Below are 24,049 nucleotides of genomic sequence, written 5' to 3' on the forward strand. Positions count from 1 at the left end.
AAGCTCCTCATTAGAACTCTTCAAGAAAAATCTTGATGATTGGATGGGAGATAGGAAATTCACCCCGGGGATCAGTTCTGTGGCTCTGCTTGACAGGGGCACAGGAAAATAATTTTCTTGGGTGGCAAAAGCCAGGGTACCGTTTGGCTAGGCTTATATAGGCCCTAGGGCCAATAGCCTAGTACCTACCTATGAACCTATGAACCTGTTAGCACTCTTCAAGAAAAATCTTGATGAGTGGATGGGAAATAGGAAATACACCCCGGGATCACTTCTGTGTCTCTGCTGGACAATGGTACAGGAAATTAACTTTCTTGGGTGGCGTAAGCTATGGAAGCTTGCTGGCTAGGCTTACGTAGGCCCTTGAGCCGATAGCCTAGTACCTACCTATGAACCCAGAAACCCAGAGAACACCTCTTCCTATGCAGAGCCATTCACAGAAACATGTATACAGTTTCATAGAGGCAGCCTTGCCTACATGAAGTAAGCATCGGGTAAACTTAAAAAAACAGCTTTGTGGAATCTCAGTATTAAGAGGTTGTGCAACAGAGGGAAGCAAATTTATGTCCAAAAATAGGAAGTACAATGTCCAGCAAGGTAAGAACTTCATCAGACTAAGTAAAGCTGCTCAGGGGACTAAGTCAACCAATGCGAAATTTGTCTTTAGCCTGGAAAGCTATTTTTACTTAAATCACACAACATTCTTCAACTGTGTCTGCAACCTCAAAGGCAATTCACAAGAATGTACTGAACTAATTGTAAACTGAGCCACTTGTACTAAGTCAGAGGATATAGCAATCCACTAGCTGATAAATTCAGCTCCAGTTTTACTTTACTTTCACTCGTAGACACCATTGAAGAAATACCCCAACCATTACTCTCCCATTTACTAGGGGAACATATCCTTAAAGCACTCTACAAGGCCAAAACACTGCATCAATGGGACCTGATAATATTTTAGGATGCCTCCTTAATCACATGAAGCATGAATTATTGGGGCCCACTAGAATCACTATTTAACCATTGCCTCTAAACTGACTTTGTGCCGAATGAATGGAGGACTGCTGTTGTTATCCCAACAGTGGGTCATCCACAGACCCAGAAACTGATCAACCTATAAACCTTACTAGTCTCATGTAAAGCCATGAAAGAAATGATCAAAAGATTTGATAAATGAAGATATAGGAAGCCTTCAGACACTGGATCCAACTTGGTTTTGTTTCGTCAAGGGCAGGTCATGCCTACTCAGCCTGGTGGACTTATCTGAGAGGATCGTCAAAGCAATGGATGAAGGCAAAATGGTGCATACTGCCTACCTTAACCTGGCCCAGGTATTTGACACAGTACCCCACTCTGGAATTGTAGGCAAGCTCACTAAATTAGGTGTAAACCCCTTAGTTACCCTCTGGATAGCCAGCTGGCTTACTGATAGGACCCAGGAAGTTATGCTAGAGGAATCCACCTCCACACAGAGCCTGGTCACTCCAGTGGAGTCCCGTGGAGCTCTTTGCTGGGTCTGCTCCTTTTTGGCATCTACTTCTCAGAAGACAAGGCCAATGTATAGTCCTCTGGCTTACCAAGTTTGCAGCCAGTATAATCTACCCAACACACTAGTATCCTCCACAAAGGGGTAACTCAGCAAATAATTGGTGCCAGAGCAGCAGCTTAAAACCCATTTCCAGGAAATGCATAATAGTACGTTTGGGAAGTTAGCTAATCCAGGAAACTACCTCATTGATAACGCACTTCTGAGAGTAGACCCAGTAGTCAGGGATTTGAGCTATATGTGGATGATAACCTCGCTTTCGACCAACATGTGTCTACAGTAGTAAGGAACTTATAAACAAAAGTGTGGTATCTAGGTCTGAGGACATCAGCATTCCATTGTATTCAACTCTCCTCAGGCCCACCATTGAGTACAGTGCCTTCGTGGGTTTGTACCTGACCAGGCATATGCAGCATCTGGAACGTCCACAAGGGTTCCTCACAAAAATAATGTAGGGTTTTAACAGCATGTCTTATGTGCATCACCTCAAAGCCTGTTCCTATACTGTCTCTCATACATACTGTTGAGGGGCAGTTTGTGGCATACAAGGATCCCACGCTGGTGGACCTCTTCCATATCTGCAAAGCAAATGGCATCAGAACTGCCTGATTCAGGGACTTAAACCTTGCCTGTGACCTAAATAGCACCATGCTGGAGAGACAGGTACATCTCTCATAAAATGCCCCTTCCCTGGAACAGGCTTTCCATCCATGTAAAGGAGAGGTCATACCTGACCCTATTGAAGTATAACCTTAATCAGTGATGATCAATGAATGGGAAAATATAAATTCTTCCTTGGTCTGGCACTTATGTCTCCAGTGGACAGAAGCAGCCTGTGATTGCTTGACCACCCATGCTGTAACTTGCATATATACCCCTTGAAATAACATCTAGGGCACCAAAACTTGTTTTATACATTTAGGATGCATGGCTGGGCTTTTAAAAGTACCTGTGGTTGTTTAGTGTAGTATACACCTACAAATGTTAGACAATCTGGAGATTGATTTGTTTTTCACCAAAAGAACAATTTTGTTAGTGTGCAGAGCAGCAGGGAAAGGAGAACTGCTAGTGGATGTGTTCTGCCTCTTGTACACAATGTTCCTTCATTCTGAATTCATGCTGAATTTGTGACAGATGGGCCAGAAATCTCATACTTGCCAAGAGGTGGCTAAAAAGGTTATGGTTTCATGCCTATAGGACCGTAATGATTCAGGTAACCCCTCTGGTCTTTCCTAGGCTGCCCCATGGTTAGTGGACAGCTATGCACATCGGGACCTGTTTCTGTCCTGAATCCCCTTATTTTGTCTGCCTTCTCAGTGGGGGTCTCATAGGTGATAGACTACCAAAATGTCTTCCACCATATACGTCCGTGCTTCCCAAGTGGAAAAGACCCTTGTTTGGAGCACAGTGGTACTATTGTCCTATTCACTTTAAGACTGTAGGTGACACTGACCTACATCAAGCATCTGCACAATCTGGTTCTCCGTTCTTTAAAAGTCTAGGTGCATGTCTTGAATGTGTCTGCTCATCATGAGCTGGTGGAGGGCAGACCTCAGGAAAACGTAGACTTTCTCCCAAAGGTGTGTTGTAACTACCACCACCCCAAACCAGTGGCAGAAACCACTACGTTAGGCAATCCGATTTAACAATACAAATAAAGTGACATCTTTGTTTCAGTTTTTGTGAAAATATCCATTTACCGTCACCCTCAAGCCTCCCTCTGTGTAGGAAATGTTTCTGGGTCCTACTCCAGAGCGATACCTGGAGAAGAGAACAGTTGTGAAAAGTTGCCTTAAGAGTTTATGCAGATTGGAATGATGGAAAATGATGACAGGGATGTACCCAAATCTAAAGGGGCAAAAGTTATAACTGCATTTATAAGGTAATAAAAGTCAGAACAGAATTGATCCTGTGACTAAAGGTCATTGTTCAACATAAAAAAGAACCTTCCTGCTGGCCAAATAATGTTTTGAGGTCTTGCTTGCTTGCTTGATTTATATTTTGTGGCACCAGTATGATGGCTGTTTCAGACCGAATGCCATGGTAGCCTTTAATGTACAGGGCTTTGCCTGTTGGCGCATTGTGGTTTTGCTGTTTTTATTGTTAATGCTCAGACCTTGTCTGTCAGTGCTGCATTACTGCTAATCAACCAGGTTGCCAACATAGGTATGGGAAATCAACATTTTCCTCCATCTCAGGGCTGTTGAAAGAATGAAGACCATAACTGACCCTCAGAACAACAATGGTGTCAGGACTCCTTTCCTGGTATTGCACATCAAGACAGGAGAGCCACTCCACAACTGTACAGTAGCCTTTTACAAACAGTAATGATTTATTTATACATTGTGTAAGAGTACTTGTCTTGTACATATTTGACCTCTGACTGTGAGTCTGTGTTTTTAGTCTGTAGTTTATTGAGATAGCTTAAAAATGTTTTACTAGACAATTAAATGACTTTTTTATGTGGAAGCACAGGGGCCTATTCCTGTAGCATAGTGAACAGCAGTTTTCAAACAGGTTAGTGTTAGTTTTTAACGGGGAAATGATACCTTCATGAAAACAGCACCTGGCTTCATTTGCAGTATTGAATCCTTGAGCTATAGAAGTAACTGGCAATTAATGGCTAGCCTTTCCTTGTGGTCTTTTATGCTGTTGCTTCGTGTCAGATACAGGATATTTAGCACTTGTAAACTGATTGAATTAGATTTTTCCTAATCAGTTCAGCCAACTGTGGCATAAAATTCTTTCCTAGCTTATTCCAGTGCTGAAGACTAGTTGCTGTCTGTAAATCGGATTTCATACAAAGCCAACCACTAATATGAATCTGGGTTTTCTGAGGAGAAGGCATTATTGTAGTGGGCTGTTAGTATTTATTTAGTAGTTTTAATGGTAGTTTTGTAGGCATTTATATAATCAATAACTTCAAATTGAATAGTATCCACATAATTTAAAGTATATCAAGCTCTTAACACATTTAAAAGATGTATTGATACATTTCCCTTTTTTTTTAGATATTGTCACTTCTGGAACAACAGCAACTGTAGCTTTATTACATAATGAGTCTGAAGTTGTGATTGCTAGTGTTGGTGACAGCCCTGCAGTTCTGTGCAGAGAAGGTAATGCAGTACGTTTGACTGAAGACCATACCCCGAGGCGTAAAGATGAAAAACACAGGTCCGTATAGAATATGTGCACTACTTCACTTTTTTGACCTTTAAAGAATGAGCAACACATAAAGGAACACTTAAGAGATGGATTTTTTTTCTTGTAGAATTCGGCAGTTTGGTGGATTTGTACAATGGAACAATGCTGGGGAGCCATATGTTAATGGAAAGTTGGCAATGACACGAAGTATTGGGGACATACAGCTGAAACCTTTTGGAGTGATTGCTGAGCCAGAAGTTTGCAAAGTTAAGGTGTGTATATCAAAGCAGAAGACATTTTAGTTTTTCAGACTGTTTTGTGGTGGGTGAAGTTAAAGTAGTCACAATAGGTGAACGAAAAGCAAAACCGCTGACCATCCCAGGCTTTCTACGTTTTACTTATAGATGTCTGGTAACAACATATACTGCCTCTGCAGAAGTATATGAAGAAAAGCAAAGTTCAGAAAGCAAGCAGTACGTTTTTGACATCTTTACTGAGATGCTTCTCTGCTTACAGTTAAACTTTGGAACTGGAGATATTCAGCATAAGAATTGCTGCTGCATAAGTGCTAGTTATCCGTGTAAAATAACTGCAGATATCTTCCCTTCCTGTCTGACTTTCGTGGCTTTTGCATGTGGGCATAGAACAAAGTTGGACTCCTCCCCTAGCCCAGTGTGCTGGTCTGACAGAAGGGTGAAGGGAGTAGAAGGGCATCTTCAGAGAATGTTACCATTTGTGTAATTTTTTTTTCCCTGATTACACTGATTCTTGCCTTTTAAATGTGTGATACTGAACTGCATGTTCTAATTTTCCTGAGGTCCATGATGTCCCAAAGAAAAATCAACAAGCAAGTAGATCGCGAAAGACATGATTCGGCCAAAGGACTTCTGTTATTTGCAGTATCTATTTTTTTTTAATGAGACAACCACAGTTTTCTTCTCTGACTCCCTCCAATGTCACTTTTTTTTTTTTTTTTTTTTACTTAAAAGGTTCCTAAATCCCCCAGAATGCATGTCATCTTCAATGCTATTGGTATCTCTTGCAAAGGTGTATGTGGTTACCTAAGAAACCTCATGAAAATAAATTAGTTACTCATTGGACAAGAATTTGCCTCTGAGGTATAGTTTTAAGACCACCAAGTGAGCTGCTGTTTTCAGGTCATAGTCAGCCTTGGGATGTCATTTTGTCATCCTGGAAGATACTAACATCCTTAATGTGGATGCTTTGGACATGATCTTGGGTCTCAAACCAACATCTGCAAGGGATTGAAATTTGCTGATTGTAAAAAGGCATACCATATGAGGGCTTTCAGGACAGTGGCACCCAGGAGGGTGATTACATGTCTGTCACACCTCTAATTTAGTATATGAACAAATGAAGGTGTACATTGTAGCCTGGAAAGCACTCTTTCAACTAGAACTGTCTTGGCGACAGCTGAAAAGCAGACATGTTGAAGGACCATTTTAAGCCTACCCAATTACCCCATGTGAGAATCAAACCTTGCACTTGTGTCTGTAAGGTAAACATCTTAACCATTAATGCAGTCTCCCAACTCAACCTTCAACACAACTAACTTTGTTCAATTTATTATTCCTTGAAATCTGCCAGTGGTTATTTGGATGTTTACCCTTGTAAGTCTTCACTCGAGGCCATAGAGTCAGATACCCCAAGAACCCTCTGAGGATGCAGATTTTGTATGTGTGTGTGTGTGTGGCTTTCATTCATTCAGACCTTGGGCCTAGTGTATAAGGAGTCTGCTGTCCTTGACATAGTCCCAATGGAGGCTGTCATGTTGGATGACTGGGGAACATGCAAAGAGACTGAGCATAATTACAGTTCTCCAATGCTGACTACTCTTGTCCAGACTGAGCATAAACAGGGTTTTGCAGTGGTATTCCAAGATGGCTGCACATTGAGTAACAGCTTAATTCTGGCTCACTCAGTCTGAAAAGAGAAACCTAGCAAAGAAGGCCAGTGGACCTAGATTTCTGGGTACATTTCAGTAAACTAGCTAGTAAATGCACTGCCTGGATACCAGGAAAAAGAAATATAAAAGATCTGAGGAAAATCAGCTGCAAAAGGTGAGAAAGAAGCACAGACTGAGAGGAGTACTGCAGAGATTCAGCAAGAAGCATTAGAAGTTCCCGACATGGCTTCCAGTAACCTAGAGGAGAGTATAAAGCAGCTACACACAGACCTGGTTAAAAATAAACGAAACACTGAAGGAGTATATGAACACAAGCTGGAAAAAATGGAAGAAGCTTTAAACAGATATTCAGATAAGATGACAGGGCTGCAAAATTCAGAGGTTGAAATGAAGAAAAGGCTGACTGAAATATGAGACGCACAAGAAGAGATGTTTCAAAAAAATAGAATTAGAGGACAGAGCATGTAGGGAAAACCTGAGAAGTTGGAAGGAAACACTGTATTAATTTTATGAAAGCACAAATAAGCAACTGGACTGGTCTTCCACAACAGGAACTGTTAATTTGAAGGGCACATCGTGTGTATGCTCCAAATCTGGATACTAACAAACAATGTAGACCTTTAATAGTAAAAATGCAGTCTTATTGACAGAAAGAACTGATTCTGACAAAACTGTGGAAGAAAGATCGTGTTAAGGCGGGAGATAGTAGAGTTTGTAGAGAATGATTACTCGGTGTACACCAGGCAGAAGAGGAATAAATGTATTCCATTATTTAGGGAATGTCAAAGCAGGTATGAGATTCAAACTGCTGTACCCAGCCATCTTCCAAGTGTTTTTCCCTGGAGGGGCAAAATCATTTTTTATTTAATGAAGTACATCTTAAGGAGGAAATACAAAAGCTTGTCCAAAGAGTGAGCTGTGAATCAGAAGGAGGCTCTGCTTTGTGTACTTCTGGTGCTAAGGACTACAGAGAGACTGAGCCCATGAAATCTTTTCCACTGTTTCAGTTGCCTGAGAGAAGAAAGAAAGCATAAAAATTGACTAGAAGAATCTAGAATATGTTGGAAGTTAGGATTTGGGAGAACAGGATTAAAGCTAGTAGCTTAGAAATCGACAATTCTGGGATAATAAAGCCTTAATTATACATGTGAAGCATGGCAGAACAGGAAAATCTAAAAATAGTGAACTTCCTTGAATTTTGTTAAACTTGTGGGGAACTTTAATTATATCCTGCTTCATGTTGTTAATATTTGGTGAATAAATTCAGTTACCTGTAAACAAAAGTCAGATTACAAAGCACTAATTATATTTGTGAATCCATAGCAGAACAAGAGGATTTGGCAATACTGAATTTTAGTGGACTTTGCTAAATGTGTAGGGGACATATGCCCTGCATTATGTCATTATACTTCGGAAAACTACTTTGGAAAGGGGAGAAGAGAGAAAGTTTACTTTAAGTAAAATAAATTTCTTTTTTTTCTCTTAATAGTAATGTTTAAATGTTGCATGATTTTCTTAGCAAACTGTGAAGTAAACTTTTTCAGTTCTTTTTTTAATGTAATGGGGATATTAATGTAAACAGTTACTTTTGTTTTTCTTTTTCTCCCTTCTCTCTTTTTTTACCTGTTCAGTTTTAAGAAATGTAGGCACTGCAATGTGAGGAAAAAGAAAAGAGAAAGGAAGGGTCTGGTTGAAAGAGCACTGGTGTGCTTTTTCTCATATTATCTCATGCTTGCATATGCAGATTGGGTCAACCCTGGGATTTGTCCAGCAACAAGTATATTACAAAATATGTAAATGGAATATTGAATATTATAAAGATTTTTCTGGTAAACAAGGTATCCTTGGCACTTTGTGTCTGGTTTGCTTGTCACCAGAAGACAATGTGATAAAGAGAAATGGCTTGGAGAAAAAGTTTACTGAAAGCATTCAAGTGTTTTCTTAGCAGGAATGGCTATAAAGATGAGACAAAAATAGATGCCTGTTGGTGTGGGTATCATTTTAGAACATTTGTTCTTATTATGTACATAGTTTTCTGTGTTATTAGGTTTTACAGGGGTATTGGGGGGGTGTATGAGGGTTTTCAGTAAAACAAATAATTCTGCAAGATGTTTCCATTCTGCAGACATAGCTGTCTGTATACCCACATTGCATCTTACTTCTGCCTAGTAGATAATCTTTTGAGTGTATCCTGGATACCATGTACTGTCAAATATTTTTGAGGCAAGACAGAGGCCCGAGTCTGCAACTTGTGACGTGACAGTCATCATTGGCAAACCAGATAATGTACCCAAGATTTTGGGTTATATGGCAGCTACCATTGTCCTCTTACTGCATTCAGAGCTACACATGAGGCCATCAAAATGGGTCATCAGACTTTGGTAGCTCTACTTGCTTTCCTGTAGTGTTACCCCAGCAGATTCTGGTATGCATTCCCTATGGTGATGGCTGCATACTCCATCCTGACATAAGGCAGCCTCCATTCAGAGATTCCAGCCCTCTTACTCAATGTATGCACTGGCTCAAGGGTATGATTGTGCATTTTCGGAGCAAGATGGCTAATGACTACTGGTCCTTCAGAAATTGCAACTGTAGATCAGCATTTTGGAACTCTTGAGTAGTCCTTCTGACCCTAAAATCATTCCAGGCTTGGTTGTCCAAGGATCCTCTGGCTGCCCATGCAAAGAGCATGGGAAGTGTGTTGTATCAACAAGCAAGGTGGAACCCACTCCTTCTATGCAGCTACGAAACTGACCCTTGGATTATGACCTACTTCTGGCTGTGATTCACTTCCTGGGAGAATACAGTGCATTAGTGGCGAGACTCTGCAGGAGTGGTCACTGAACCAGTTTATAGAATGTTTTAAAACTAAGCTCGGACCACTTTTGACCTGTTTTCGTCTCTTGCAAATGTGAAATGCTGGAACGTCTTGCTACTTCCACTCCCAGCACCCCAAACAGTGATTCTCTAAGGTGAAACCTAGTCATTGGAAGTACTGTATGTCTATCCACTTTATCTTTTCTCATTAGAATAATTCAGATAGCCAAAATACACAGTGGTAAGATGACACTCGTGACCCTATACTGGTCAGCACGTTTGGTTTCTGATGTTCTCCCCATTTATTTCTGGAAGATTCTCTGCTAATTCTGTTTAAAGATATCATCACACCCCTTTGTAGTTGAATCACCTAGATATACATGCCATTAAGCTCTGGCTTCTGTAGTAGATTAGGATGATCATCATCTTTGTGTTGCATTATTGAGTCTTGGTAATTCCTTCCTACAGGAGCCTGCAGTCAGACAGATTACCAGTGAATTTTACCATCCCTCAGCAAGCAGATGCTCTGTACACAATGTCATCATGTCCGGGGTATAAGGAAGTCATCAGCTGACCTTTTCAGATATGTTTTACAGTATTGACATGGGATTTCTTTCCTTGGAAGTCCTTGACTAGCCCAAATACCATATTTTTATCTCTTCCTCAGGCCTGGTGGATGCCGTCCTCCTAGATGTCATTGTGTTGGCCATTGTCATTACTTCAGTTGTTTTTTGTCATCGGAACCCGAGAAGTCTTGCATCCAGTACATCAGGCAATCCGAATCAAGAGATTGCTTATCGAAACCTAAGGGTTTCCAGCACTTCTTTTCAAAAAATATCCATTGTTTCCGATTAGATGTCTATTAAAGTAGATATATGCAGAGTATGGAAAACAAATTCCTTACTGGGACTCCTCTTTCTTTGCTTATTTTGTCTGAGCCCAGAGCTCAAAGTGCCCTATTGTTCCCAGTGTGTGTACTTCATCTGTAATACTATTAAACATAGGGCCTAGAACTACTAAAGGTAGGGCCAAGTCCCTTCAGAAATGTTCAGAAAACGAAAAGGTGTAACTGGCTTTCATGCACCATGGCACTAACCTGTTCTGCTGTTGATTTCCCTCTCAAGAAGTGTCCAAATGTAGTTAAGGAGCTTAGACGATCATGTTTTATATATATATATATATATATATATATATATATATATATATATATATATATATATATATATAGATATATATATATATATATATATGTGTATAATATATATGTGTGTGTGTGTGTGTGTGTGTATATATATATATATATATATATATATATATATATATATATATATATATGTATAATATATATGTGTGTGTGTGTGTGTGTATATATATATATATATATATATATATATATGTATATATATATATATATGTATATGTGTATATATATGTATGTATATATATATATATATATATATATATATATATATGTATATATATATATATATATATATATATATATATATATATATATATATATGTATATATATATATATATATATATATATATATATATATATATATATATATATATATATATATATATATATATATATATATATATATATATATATATATATATATATATATATATATATATATATATATATGTATATGTATATATATATATATATACATATATATATCTGTATATATATATGTATATATATATATATATATATATATATATATATATATATATATATATATATATATATATATATATATATAATAAAGTAATGAATTGATGCTAGAGAATACTGGAATTCCTTAGAAGAAAATGAGCACCAGCAAGATAAAATTCCACTGGTTTAATAAAAAAAAGTAATGTGGACTTCCTGAGAATATCTTAAATTATTCAATCAAGCATTTAAATACTTATTTAGGCACCAAAAACACAGTCCCTTCATTTAAAGAAAAATACACATTTCATATGCACTTAAAAACTGCATAAAAATATACTTAATAATACAAAAAACACTGTGCAAAATATGTTGTACAAAATAAATTGTGCAAGGTGGTTGTGCAACATGACTATATAACAATTAAACCTATATTATAGATGCATACATAGACACCGTATTGTAATGCTATTCATAGGAACTACATATTACACACTCATATTTTATAACTACTTAGAACTATTTATGTTTATGTTTATATTTATTACATACATTCTTCTTGTTTAGTAATGGAACATGTTAGTTGACGTATCTCCCACTGATATTAAGCATGATGATATAATTATCATAATTATTACAACTACTATTGACTTTAATAGCCATCATTGTAAAATACTTTTTTAAAATAGTCTTACAGATATTAGAGCCTGTATAATGTATTTATAATTCATGTTGCACAACCACCTTGCACAGTTTGTTTTGTACAGCATGTTTTGCACAGTGTTTTTTGTATTAAGTATATTTTTATGCAGTTTTTAAGTGCATATAAAATGTGTGTATTTTTCTTTAAATGAAAGGACTCTGTATTTTTGGTGCCTAAATAAGTATGTAAACGCTTGGTTGATTCATTTAAGATATTCTGAGGAAGTCCACATTACTGTGGATGAAAACGCTAAATCTGAATTTGTTTTAGTTTTTTTATTAAACCAGTGGAATTTTATCTTGTTGGTGCTCGTTTTCTTCTAAGGAATCCAGTATTCTTTAGCGTCAATTCATTACTTTATTATCTGGTTGCTGAACGCTATTGTGAGGTCCATATATGCATACATACATTACATACAGCATAGAGCAGCTGAGACTTAGATAAGCAACTCCCTGCCCCTCACCCAACAGACACACACACACATGAAGATAGTGGGCAGACTAGCTGCCATCCTAATTCAAATGCAGACAATCACTCGGGACAGGTTGGTCCTAGAAATCATCATGACCAGATGCAACGTACAGTTTGTTTCCCTACTAAGGTTCTCTGACATTCTTCCTGTTCCAAAGGGACAGCTCTTGAGTGGCACAGGCTCAGATCAAAGACCTAGCACAAGGATCTATAGCATCAGTCCACTCAAAGAAGTTAGGAACCATTTTTTGCTACGGACTGTTTCTAGTCCCAAGAAGAGAAAGGTATTTTGTTTCATCAGTCGTGCAAGGACTTATCAAATTAAAGTGTTCCATGCCAACCTTCCTCTTTCTATAGCATTGGGAGTCCTCAAATATGATTACTGTAACAATGAAACACAATAAACATAGTACAATTGTGTATGCTTACCGTAAAAAAAAATGCATATATTTAAGTGTCTTTACTGCTGCAGTAATCATTCTGTCTATAACTTTCTATAGGTTGGTGTGGGCCCCCTTCACCCCTTTTAGGACCCCTCCCCTACTCCCATCTGATACATTGTGGGTCCCTGTAAGCTCTCCTAAATGGGACAGCATGGGCAGGTCATGCTCTGGCTGGGGGGCAAGAAAGACTGAAGCAATGGTGCCGGGTGACGACCCTTTTATTCACTGACTTCTTGACATCAGGGAGGAGGGCAACCAACAGACCTGGGGGAGAGGAATACATCTGTGGTAATCAGGCTGGTCAGTCAAGGGTTTCCAGTACAGGAAATCCCAAGTGTTGTCATTGCAGCAGTGCAGATCCTATCTTATCTACTTTTGTAGTAAGCGTATGCATTTCTACTTTCTTGCTGTGTCAGATTGATGTAGAATGCTGTCAGTTGCAGCTTTAGTTTGTCTGTTAGGCCTATAGACAAGAGATCACGAAAGCTAAGCATCAGTTCATGTGTTAGGCCTGAAGATAGAAATAATGAAAGCCAGGTACCCTATTGGGTAACCTCCTTAGCGTCTTGTTTTTGCCTTTGTTTAATGTCAGTTAAGGTTAATAACTTGATTTTTGTGTGGAAAACGCATTACGCACAAGGACTTTCATTCCTATTGTCTTTTGTGCTTATGCCCCAAGCATGATGTCCTTAATTGAGTTCTGGGCTCGTTCTAACTCTTGTACGATCAGATGCAGTACTCGCTCCCTCAACAGATACCTAACCAATGATGGTGATGGTCCTAGGCACATAATGTCATCAGCTGGTCACCAGGCAGAACTCCCTGAGAAGCACCTGAAGGAGAAGGAACTTGGGGAGACTGACAATACTGTAGTTATGTCCAACTCCCCTTACATGGCTCAAAAATGGCATATTTCAAAGAGCTTTCACAGTTCCTGACATCATTGACTGCTACATTTATGGTAAACGTACGTTTTTTTTCTTGCAGCATCAGACTGATGCAGAACACTGTCAGCTGCATTATCAGTTTGTCTGTTAGACCAGAAACCAGAGATCATCAAAGTTAAGTACCCCACTGGAGAACCTTCTTGGTTTCTTAATGTTTAAGTAAGAGCACAAAATGCCATACTGAGTTCTGACCTATTTTAATCATAGTATAGTCGGATGTAGCATAAACTCCCTCAGTAGGTACCTAACTAGAGGTAGTGATAATTCAGGACACATAATGTTATCCAATGATCCCCAAGCAAAACCCCCTAAGAGCACCTGAAAGAGAAGGAAGTTAGAAGACCACCAACAGTTCAGTTGTTTCAGACTCCCCCACCATGGCTCAAAATCACTGATTCAGATGAGGACCTTTCACAGCCCTTGACAACAGCTGCTGGGCCTGAGTCCTTGGTGTGACTTCTGTGGAGACCAACACATCTTTGTCCCCTTCCACTTCGGTGCGAGGTGGAACTGGATTGGCTTCTGTCAAGTCCAGGGCTACTTCAAAGGTTCTGGTTTACAACATTAGTACTATGGTTCAAGAAAGTGAGGGCAGAATCCCTCCAGTAGTAGCTAGGGAAATTCATCTTTGGGCTTGGTCTGAGGCTTCACCCCCCCCCCCCCCATCATAATCTAAGGCCTTGCAATCCACCAGAATCAAGCCTAAGACCCTTTAGCTGAAGGGAAAACCATAGTTAACCCAACCTGCACTGTCTGTGGCTCCAGCATCTGCATTCCTGGTCACATGGTAGGACTCAAGTCAGAGTGGCACAAGATTTCTTCGTCTTCATGAAATCGTGACAGTCTCCTCTGGAAAAGGAATTTGTGACAGTAATTGCCCCTGGAAAAGGAAAAAGGGACACCTCCCAAAGGAGCTTGATTCCTATGATTTTTGATTAGGAGTAGGAGGAGTTGGCTTGTGTGAAACCCCTACACCCCTACCATTACCATGATTTAGATTCTGAAAACTCATCATCCTTGGTGTTGTCTTCTGAGGACTTCTTATTTGGAGACACTGCACTGAAAGAGTTTTTCAACTTGTAGTTCAGAGAGTTCTTTCAGGCTTAAAATAATATTGGAAGGTTTCTCAGCATGTCTAAACCCAGACATTTGGCAATTCCTGTCCAGTTTATGTTGGCTTGAATGATGTGTTCACTGACACCCTTGCAGCCTGGTTCCTTTCCCCCTGTTCTTAGGAAGTATGACTGCTTTTACTGGGTACTGGTGAACCACAGGCATTTTTTTCAAGAGCCCATTGGTGGACGCAGTTGTGGTGTTCCTGGAGTTCAACAAGGGAAACGGTGATCATACATCCAAGAGCCCCTTGCCAAATTTTTAGGGAAAGTAGGATACTGGACTCTAGCAAGAAAACATGCAAGTGTTGTCATCTAGATATCTAGATACTTGATCAAATGTGGCTGTGGTGTTCTAGATGCATCATGCAGGGTGGCAGCAGCTACAGGGTCCATGCCCGTAAAAATGCTTAGCTTAGGAATCAGACCCTTAAAGAGCATGTTAAAGCTGAACTGTATGATGCACCTCTGGACAAGGAGTTTCTCTTTAGACCTCCTGCTGAGAAAGTATTTCAGAAACTGGAGGAGAAGGGGAAGACTATTAAAGATCCCCTCACCAAGATACCATAAAAATGATCCTGCTAATTCTGCCATTCATCTCAGGGTGAATTGCAGAATTTCATTCAAGGTTTGTTTTGAAGCCGCCTTAAATGAGTTTCTGTTCTAGCTCCCCTTGGGTCCTCTACTCTTCTTAAGAGGCTCAGGGAAGAAGATTCCTTGGAGGAGAAAGAATCCCTTGGCTGTTCTTCCCAGATGCCTTCTCCCTTAACTGTGGTTCTGAGGAAGAGAATTCCACTAGATGTTCTTTGTGTTTCACTGTTGCAGTCATCACATTTGGGTTATCCCTGCCAAGGTAGCCCTCAGCCGGCCTGAATACCAGAGACTTAGTATTTCTGTGTCATTTGCTGTCGCTTGAGGACTGACGTCAGGTCGTCAGTGGTATAAAGGAAGGCATCTGATGGCATTACATCAGTCTTTTTTGCCATGGAGCCTGAAGCAAAAGCAGTTCACACGAGTGCCGGTCTGCTGCTTACCTGAGTTTCATTTCCAAATTGAAGTTGAAGTCTTCGAAAGCTAAGTACCCGTTGGGGATCCTTTTTTCTTGCACTAACCAATGTCAGAAAAAGTTAATAACTGTCTCGCCTATGGAAAGCAAATACCACACTGGGACTTCCACTCTTACTGTGTCACTTGTCTCTGCCCCAGACCATGATGTCCCTCGTCGCTTCTGTGCTTTAACGTCAGAACTATTCCTCGTCGGGCCCTTATTGTAGCCAGTGGTGTCTGTGGCATCTAACAAGCCATCAGAGTAACTTCCTTCAACGAACTTGCTTCCTTCTGATAAAGACAGCAGAGCTATGGAAAATCCAAATAAGGTTTATACCTTGGCTACCTTTGCTTTTAGGGCTGTCAGCCATCAGACCCATATGACAAGATATGTTTTGATTCTTTTATCTCAGGCCTGTCAGGTTATTTCTGCTCTTCATGACTCTGAGGGGAAGACTTCTGCTCTCTCCTTGCTTGGGAGGTGGATCAACACTCTAATAAATGCAGTTATGATGCAGCAGATGCCACCTCTAGGGCTGCTGCTTTTGGCTCTGTGCTGAGGAGATACTCCTGGCTTCAGCTTCAGCATTTGCCAGATGACATTAAGTTGATGGAAGGTCCTCTGGATAACAAGCATTTGTTTAGTGGTGCTGCTGCTGATTTGTTCAAGTCCCAACAGGAAAAGGGTAAGGCTAAACAAACTGAGAGAAATTCTCCTGTACCTAAATTCTAAAAGTATTACCCTAATAAGCAGGCCTTTGTTCGTAGGCAGTCTTGCCCTCCCCTCAAAGTTAAGAAGGTTAATAGAAAGGCTCCCCCTGCTAAGGCCACCCAGATTCCTGTAGCTCAGAAGTCTCCTTTTCCTGACAAACCAGGTGCTGTCTCACCGTCCTGCACTTCGTAGCCACATTCCTCTTGGTCTTTCCTTGTCTGTTCCTGTTAAAGATAACTCAAGACTCCTGGTTCTTTCCATTATTCGCCAAGGGTATTACATGGTCTGGAAATCTCTTCCTCTTTTTCATGGGCATTCATCAGTCTTTTTGGGTACAGTTAGCCTTTTTTCCAGAGGTGTTTCAGGGTCTCTTGACTCAGGGAGCTATTCAGGAAGTTCAGGTTTCCCAAAGGGGGGAAGGGGTTTTATTCCAGAATGTTCTTGGTCCCCAGGAAAGAAGAGCACTTGGTGACCCATTCTAGATCTCTCACCTAAACTCCTTTCTTAAGGTCCCTTCCTTTTGGATGTTGTCCCTTTAGACCTTGTTTCCTCTGCTGCTTCCTCAGGCTTTTCTGATTTCTCTGGACATCAGGGATGCTTATCTTCATATCCCTATCATCCCCTTTTCATAGTTTTTACATTTCTCCATTTGCTTCCTGGCATTTTCAGTTTTCTGCTTTGCACTTTGGTGCCTCTACTGTCCCAAGGCTGTTCACCAAATGCATCGCTCCTGTGATTGCCTTTTTGCAGGATAAAGGGTTATAGCTCTTTTGCTGCTTAGATAATGTACTTTTTCATGCAGTTTCTCCAGAGATTCTACTGCAGCATCTTTATTTTGCCATTTCTCTCCTGCAAAGTCTGGGGTTCACTAAAAATTTCCAAAAGTCTTTCCTGACTCCTTCACAGGTCATGTGTTTCTGGGATGCAGGATGCAGACTGTTCAATGATAGCATCCTTGCCTCTTCCCTAGGCTTTAACTCTCATTGCCTTCTTTCAAACTCTTCTTCCTCTGGCCTTAGTTATAGCCAGGGAATTTGTAAGAGCTATGGGTTTCATGGCCTCCACCATTCCTATGCTGCCTCTAGCCAAACACCACATGAGAAAGATCAGTTTGCTTTCAATACAGTCATCCTCTAGATTTCTAGTCCCTCTTCTTCAGTGTCTCAAGCTGGAAATTCAGTGGTGGATTCAGCAGTTGTCCCTCAATACAGAGCTTCCTTTTCAACCTCCACTCCCCTCTCAGGAGCTGTTAACAGATGCTTCAGATGCGGGATGGTGGCTTCCTTTGGCTTAAAGTTTAGGGACTCTGGTCATTTTGACTACATCAGTGTCAGAGATGAAAGCTCTTCTGTTGGCTCTTCAAGCATTTCATCCCCTTTTCATTCCAGGCCCCTCAAGGTACTGACTGACAATACCACAGTTACGTGGTATGTCAGCAAGCAGGGGGGCAAGATCTTGTCTCCTGCACCGGTTAGCACTTCAAGTGTGGGAGCTAGCTATCCAGTATCAAGTGACACTTCAAGCAGTTTACATTCCCTTAGGTCAGAACGTCGTGACAGACTCTCTGAGCAGGTCCATATCACAGTCCCAGAAGTAGATGCTTCACAGGGATGTGATTCCGGACATTGTCATGGGAGGTTACTATGCTATCGACCTCGAGGTCATTTCAAGCCTAGCCATTTCATCCAACTGTAATACCATAGAAATACCTAGGTTTGTATTTAGTAATGACTGCCCATGTCCAGGAGGCTTGTGGGCGCTATCCCGTAAATATGAATTTACAGTGCTCCATCCAATAGTCCAGGATCCTTTTGAACAGCATCATAGAGGTACTCTACTTCAGTGAATTGGCAGCCTATTCCAAAGACTCTGCACTCGCTAGGAGACAAATCTGTCCTCCAGCACATCCTGTTCAAGTTGCAGGCCATATTTAGGTCCCTAGAATGGGTAGCTCTAGTCCCATTTGATTTACGGATGTGCAGCAAATTCACTGGGTTTGAGTCTGAGATTGCTCTGTAAGCCAGGCACAAGTCTCCTCTAAGAAGTCTGTATGATACTGAGTATAGTGACAGGGACTCTAGTTGGTCTGTGTAAGGTACGTGCTGGAGTCCATTGATGATCTTTGTTAGAAACCTCTGAGGTCTCTCCAGTTTCTGCAGGTGCTTTGTGCAGTACATGTCAAAAGGGGCATTATACTCAATTATGGGTCTGATTAGTGACTAGTATAGAGGGGTTATAACCTCCTTTTCTCTAAAGGTGATGTCTTTACTAATCAGATGTCCTTTTCTCTAAAGGTAATGCCTTTGCTAATCAAGTGTGCTACATTGAAGGCCTTCCTTACTACTACAGTAGACACATGATGGTCAAAGTTAAGGCTGCAGTCTACTTGTAATCCCATATCCCTTACCACTTTTTAGGTACATAGGGTATTATTAATATGATAGTGTGAAGGGGCATTGTTTTTACCAAAGGGAATGATGTTGCATTTCTTTGCATTTAGTTTGAGACCGTGACTAAGACACCAGTCGTTAGTCTGTGTAAGACCCTTCTGAAGTATACCGACATTTGGGGATTGATAATTGCACCCGGTTTACAGTTGTCTACAAACTTGATCAGCCACAGCCCCTTAGTTTTGGTCTGAATTTCTGAGAGGTATATACCAAACAGTCAGAGGCCCAGCACTGACTGTTGTGGCACTCCGCTGGTGACAGATCTGTTGGTTGATGTGGAGTCACCCACTTTGATAGTGTGCGACCGGTTTGTGAGCCATTTGGCAAGCCATCTTACAACAAAGGGGTTTACATTCAGTTTGCTAAGTTTATTGTTAATGCGTGAGTGTGGGATTGTATCAAAGGCCTTGGCCACGTCCGAGGTATGCTGTGTGCACAGATTTGCCCTCATCAATGGCCCTGGTCACATTTTTGAAGAAATCTACCAGGTTTAACAGGCAGGATCTGCCCTCAACAAAGCCAAATTGGGTCAGATCCAGGGTTTGGAGGTTGCCTGTTTCTTCATGATGTCCATGGTGATACTTTCCATGGCCTTTATATATGAGGTGGTCACCTTTATGGGTCTGTTGCTAAGCCACCTTTATGGAGGGGAACACCTGTTACTGTTCTCCATTCAGCAGGAACATAGCCTGTGGTTAGACTGTGATTGAAGAGGGTACTTAAGGGTGATACTAGTTCATGTTTGTTTGTTTAGAAGACAGCCTGGGATGCCATCTGGTCTCACAGAGGCTGTGTTTGTTTGCCTTAGACAAGGCTTTAATGACCTGCTGTTTGGAATATAGGGTGGGCGAGTTGAGGACAAGGTTTGCGATTAAATTTGATGGGGATTAGAGAGTAAAACTTTTGCCATGTCTGTCCACCAGCAAGCTTGCTATCTATGCAGGATCAGTGTGTGTATGATACCATTAGTCACTAGTTTGGCACATGCTTGGGTCCTAACCTTTAAGCTGGGCACATAGCTGTAAAAGGCCTTATGGTTATCCTTGGCCATGATAGCTAAGTTTTTCTCCGCTACCCTTGGAATATTTGATATGCTGTCTTATTTACCAGTTGAGGCTGAGGAAGGTGCTTTTCCATTGTCAGGGCCTTGCCTTAGTTTTCCTAGATGGTAACTTTTTACGTTTGTTGCAAAGTTTAATTCTGAATGTCCACCAGGGCAGCTTGTTTTTACTTGGGGCTGTGGCTTTGATTCTTTCTGGAACAGCTGAGTATGTACACTTATACAAGTGATTGTACAGGGCTTTAGTGTAAGCTTTGGTGTAGTTTCCACTTCCAGCTGGGGGTGGGGTCTGGAATGCATTTATACCTTCCCCTCGGAGAGTGTAGTTTGCTTTGAAGCTTTTTAGTCTGACTTCACCCTTTGTGAGTTCTGGTGTTAGTACCAGTTCGAAGCCGACTGATTTGTGGTCCTATTTTTAACTAACAAGGTTCCAACAGTTGCGATGGTACATCTGTTTGTCATGTTAGTTAGGACCATGACTACTATGTTTGTTCCAGGGCATTTTTGTTAGTCAAGGAGCTTTTGTGCTAATGAGTTTGGGCTAGAGTAGGTTTCCCAGTTGATAGATAATTGAAATCCCCCATTACCAGAGTGTTTGGCAGTATTTGGATTGACTCCAGTTTGGTCAAGTAGGCCTTATGCGCATCCTGTTCCATGGAGAGGGGATCTATAACTAGGTATGATTTGAATGGGGGTCGTACCCACAGTAATCTGAACTTAGAGTAACTCCATGGAGTTGTCCTGTCTAACTAGTCTGGAGGTGAATTTATCTCTAATATAGAAGCACCACCTCCTTTGGTTCTCACACATTCGTTTTGTGATCTGAAGGTATGGAAGGCATTGTAGCCCTGCAAGGCTGGGGTACTTTCAGAGGCCTTGAACCAGGTTTCTGTGACTGCACAGATATCTACATCATCCAGTGATAGGAGTGTTTCTAGGGTGTGTAGTTTTTGGTTTAAGCTCCTAGGGTTTAGCAGCATAACCCTTATTTTGTTATGATTGGCAATTTTGTTTTTGAGACCTTGCCTACAAAAGGCACTGTGGGGGGGAGGCAAGAGTCTTTGCCAGCAGCCAAAAGCCTAGTGGTGCCTGGTGCAAACAGTCTCTGGCAAAGTAGTGAGGTTTGTCGACCATGTCCTCCCAGGCTGACATACTGGATCCCCCTGGAATGACTCCAAAAACTAAGCCAATTATTCAATTATGTCATTTTTTGTTTATACTGTGGCATCATTCTAGGTGAGGGTAATATGCTGCTCAAGGCTAAGGGCATAGCTGCCTGGAACACATACTCATAGAGCTCAGTCAAGTCTCTTCATATAGTTCAGTGAGGAACATCTTTGGTCATTCACTCCAGTATGAGCTATGACAGACTCATAATGGTAGTTGTTGCTGACAGGCCTGAATATATGTGTAATCTGACAAATCTTGGCACCGGACAAGCAGCTGACTTTGACTTTCTCCTTATCTAACCCGGTGAGTGGGACATTGTGTGTCTCAGTATGGAGTCTCCAATGACAAGAAAATTTGTTTGGAGTATTGCACCTTAAGGGCTTGTTAGGTGAGACACTGGTGTTGCTGTGTGTCTTGGGTGCTATGGGAACTGTGTTGGTTGTAGCAATCTTGCGTTTTGGAGGTCTCTGGTGTTTTGGTAATTTTTTTTTGAGAGAAGCTCTGCATATGTTGATTTGTGTTGGATGCATGCTATGTGTATGAGTAGTGGTACTATGTGCATGAGTAGTGGTGGGTGAGTTGACAACCTCTTCAGTGTTACTATTTTCCATGCTAGAGAGTAGGGATTCAGGATTATTGGTGTAGATACATCTATCGCACTTTCTACTAGAGTGAGTTATTAGTAGAGGGTTGTCCGCTTACATGAGGCAGTTGCTACATGAGGCAGTTGCTACACTGCCTCAGGAGACAGAAGTCAAAAAGTTTGGCAATTGTGCTAGGTTTGAAGAACTGTTATCACAAAGGGGTGCTTTCAGGACTGATGTAGGAGGTGCTCTATAGATGGATGTTTCTGGTGGGGTTTTTGGTTAGTGGTTTAAGAGGTCACAGCTGACTAGCAATGCTTAGACCCGGAGATGTATTAAAGGTGAGGACTACACTAATGTACTAGAGCTGTATCTAAGGGGGAAAACTTGTTGAAATTTTCTGTTTGGCTATGGTGCACAATTGCGTGGTGCTGCACAAGGCTCATAGAACAGAAACCCGCTCAAATTCTGGGCTTAAAATATCAGAAGCTAAAATCTTAAAACTTTTATAAAAAGTTCAAAAGAACCAGTGAGGATGTTCACTCCAAGCCCTAGACCAATCACCCTTCATCAGACAGGCTCCAGTCAGCACACTTCTCTCACAAGAGTACAGAAGGGCCCCTTCTAATCAAAGATGGCTTGGAAAATGTGCTCAGAATACAACAGCCCCTACAAACAGACCCTCTCCACCACTGGGGTACTCCCCGAGTAGATCTGTTTGCCTCCCTGCTGAACAGACAACTTCCTGTTTTTTGTGCCAGAGTTCCATGTCCCCTGGTTTGGAAGGTGGACACCCACTCTGTCCTGGAAGGAGATGTTTCTTTATCCCTTCCCTCCCTTCCTCTCATTCCAAATATCCTTTTCAAGATAAAACAGGATGCTCCCGAAATCTTGCTGGTAACTCCCTTTTGGCTTAGACAGTATTGGTTCCCTCTTCTGCATTTAGCCAAGGGCAGTCATCACAAGTTACCTCACAGGGTGGACCTACTTGCACAAGAAAAGGGATCGCTCATCCATCTCCACCTGTCCACTCTTCAACTGACACTGTGGGTGATAGGATTTTGATTCTATATAGATACCTTTTTTTCTGAGGACGTGCTTAGGGTCCTGCAGGAGTCCTTGAAACCAGTACTGTGAAATCCTACTTATCCAAATGGAAGAGGTTTTCTACTTGGTGTCTTTCTCATAACATAGGTCCACTTTCTGTGGATGTTTCTTTGGTTCTGTCATATTTGTATGGATTGCTCAATTCCGGGTTGGCATATTTTTCTGTAAAAGCCCACTTGTCAGCTGTTTTTGCTTGTCTGCCTCTCGATCACCCTTTGGCTTCTAGATTTGAGGCTAAACAATTTCTTAAAGGCGTTCTTCATATTAGACCTCCACGGAAGCCTGTTCCCTTCTTGCTAGGACCTTAATTTTGTTGGAGAAATTCTCAGGCTCCTTTTGAGCCTGCAGTTTCAGCTCTTTGCAGTGTTGCTCTTGGAAGGTTGTTCTTTTTTTGGGCCTTACTTCTGCTAAATAGATGTCTGAGCTTAAAGCTTTTATAGCTGTACCCACTTTCTTAGTTTTCCATAAGGACAGGGTGTTTCTTCATACTAATCCTTCTTTTATGCCCCAACTGGTAAATGAGTTGTCTGTTAGTCTATTCATTTGCCCACTTTTTTCCCTTCTACACAATCTGCTGTTTGTAAGTTTTGCACAGTTTGGATGTGCGTAGACAATTCAGATTTTGTTTGGGTAAGACCAAAGCTTTTTGCAAATCTGATCAGCCTTTAGTTTCCTTTCATCCTAGGTCTTTAGGATTGGCTGTTTCCAAGCAAACTATTTCTTCTTGGATATGTAAAGCCATTTCTTTGTTATTCTTTTTTTCCACAAAGAGACTTCCTTTTTTGTTTAAGGCTCATTCTGTAAGGGCTGTGGCTTCTGCTGATGCTTTGTTCAAGGGTTTAGATGCTAACTCTAGTCTTGAGGCAGCTACTTGGACTTTTGTGGATACTTTTAGGAAACTTATGAACTTTTGTTAATAGGTTACTGCCCTTACGAGCCATTTTAAGCCTAGCCAATTATCCCTTGTGAGATTCAAACCCTGCACCTTGTGTTTGTAAGGCAAACAACTTATTGCCTTACAAACACAAGGTGCAGGGTTTGAATCTCACAAGGGATAATTGGCTAGGCTTAAAATGGCTCATAAGGGCAGTTAGCCTAGTATTAACCTATGAAAGTTTCCTATAAGTTTCCTAAAAGTATCCACA

General features: G+C 40.9%; 1 protein-coding gene across 1 annotated transcript in view; it reads left to right on the top strand.

Annotated features, from left to right (window-relative positions):
• Positions 1–24,049, top strand: part of LOC122789036 (protein phosphatase 1K, mitochondrial-like) — a 295,109-nt gene that overhangs the window by 187,825 nt on the left and 83,235 nt on the right. The window contains exons 4-5 of the mRNA XM_044056209.1: positions 4,558–4,720; positions 4,818–4,962. Of these exons, the coding sequence (XP_043912144.1) occupies positions 4,558–4,720; positions 4,818–4,962 (308 nt within the window). The remainder of the gene's footprint in view (positions 1–4,557; positions 4,721–4,817; positions 4,963–24,049) is intronic.

This window comes from Protopterus annectens, chromosome 14.part0 (assembly GCF_019279795.1).
Source record: "Protopterus annectens isolate FY-2018-M chromosome 14.part0, PAN1.0, whole genome shotgun sequence".
NCBI classification, from domain to species: domain Eukaryota; kingdom Metazoa; phylum Chordata; order Ceratodontiformes; family Protopteridae; genus Protopterus; species Protopterus annectens.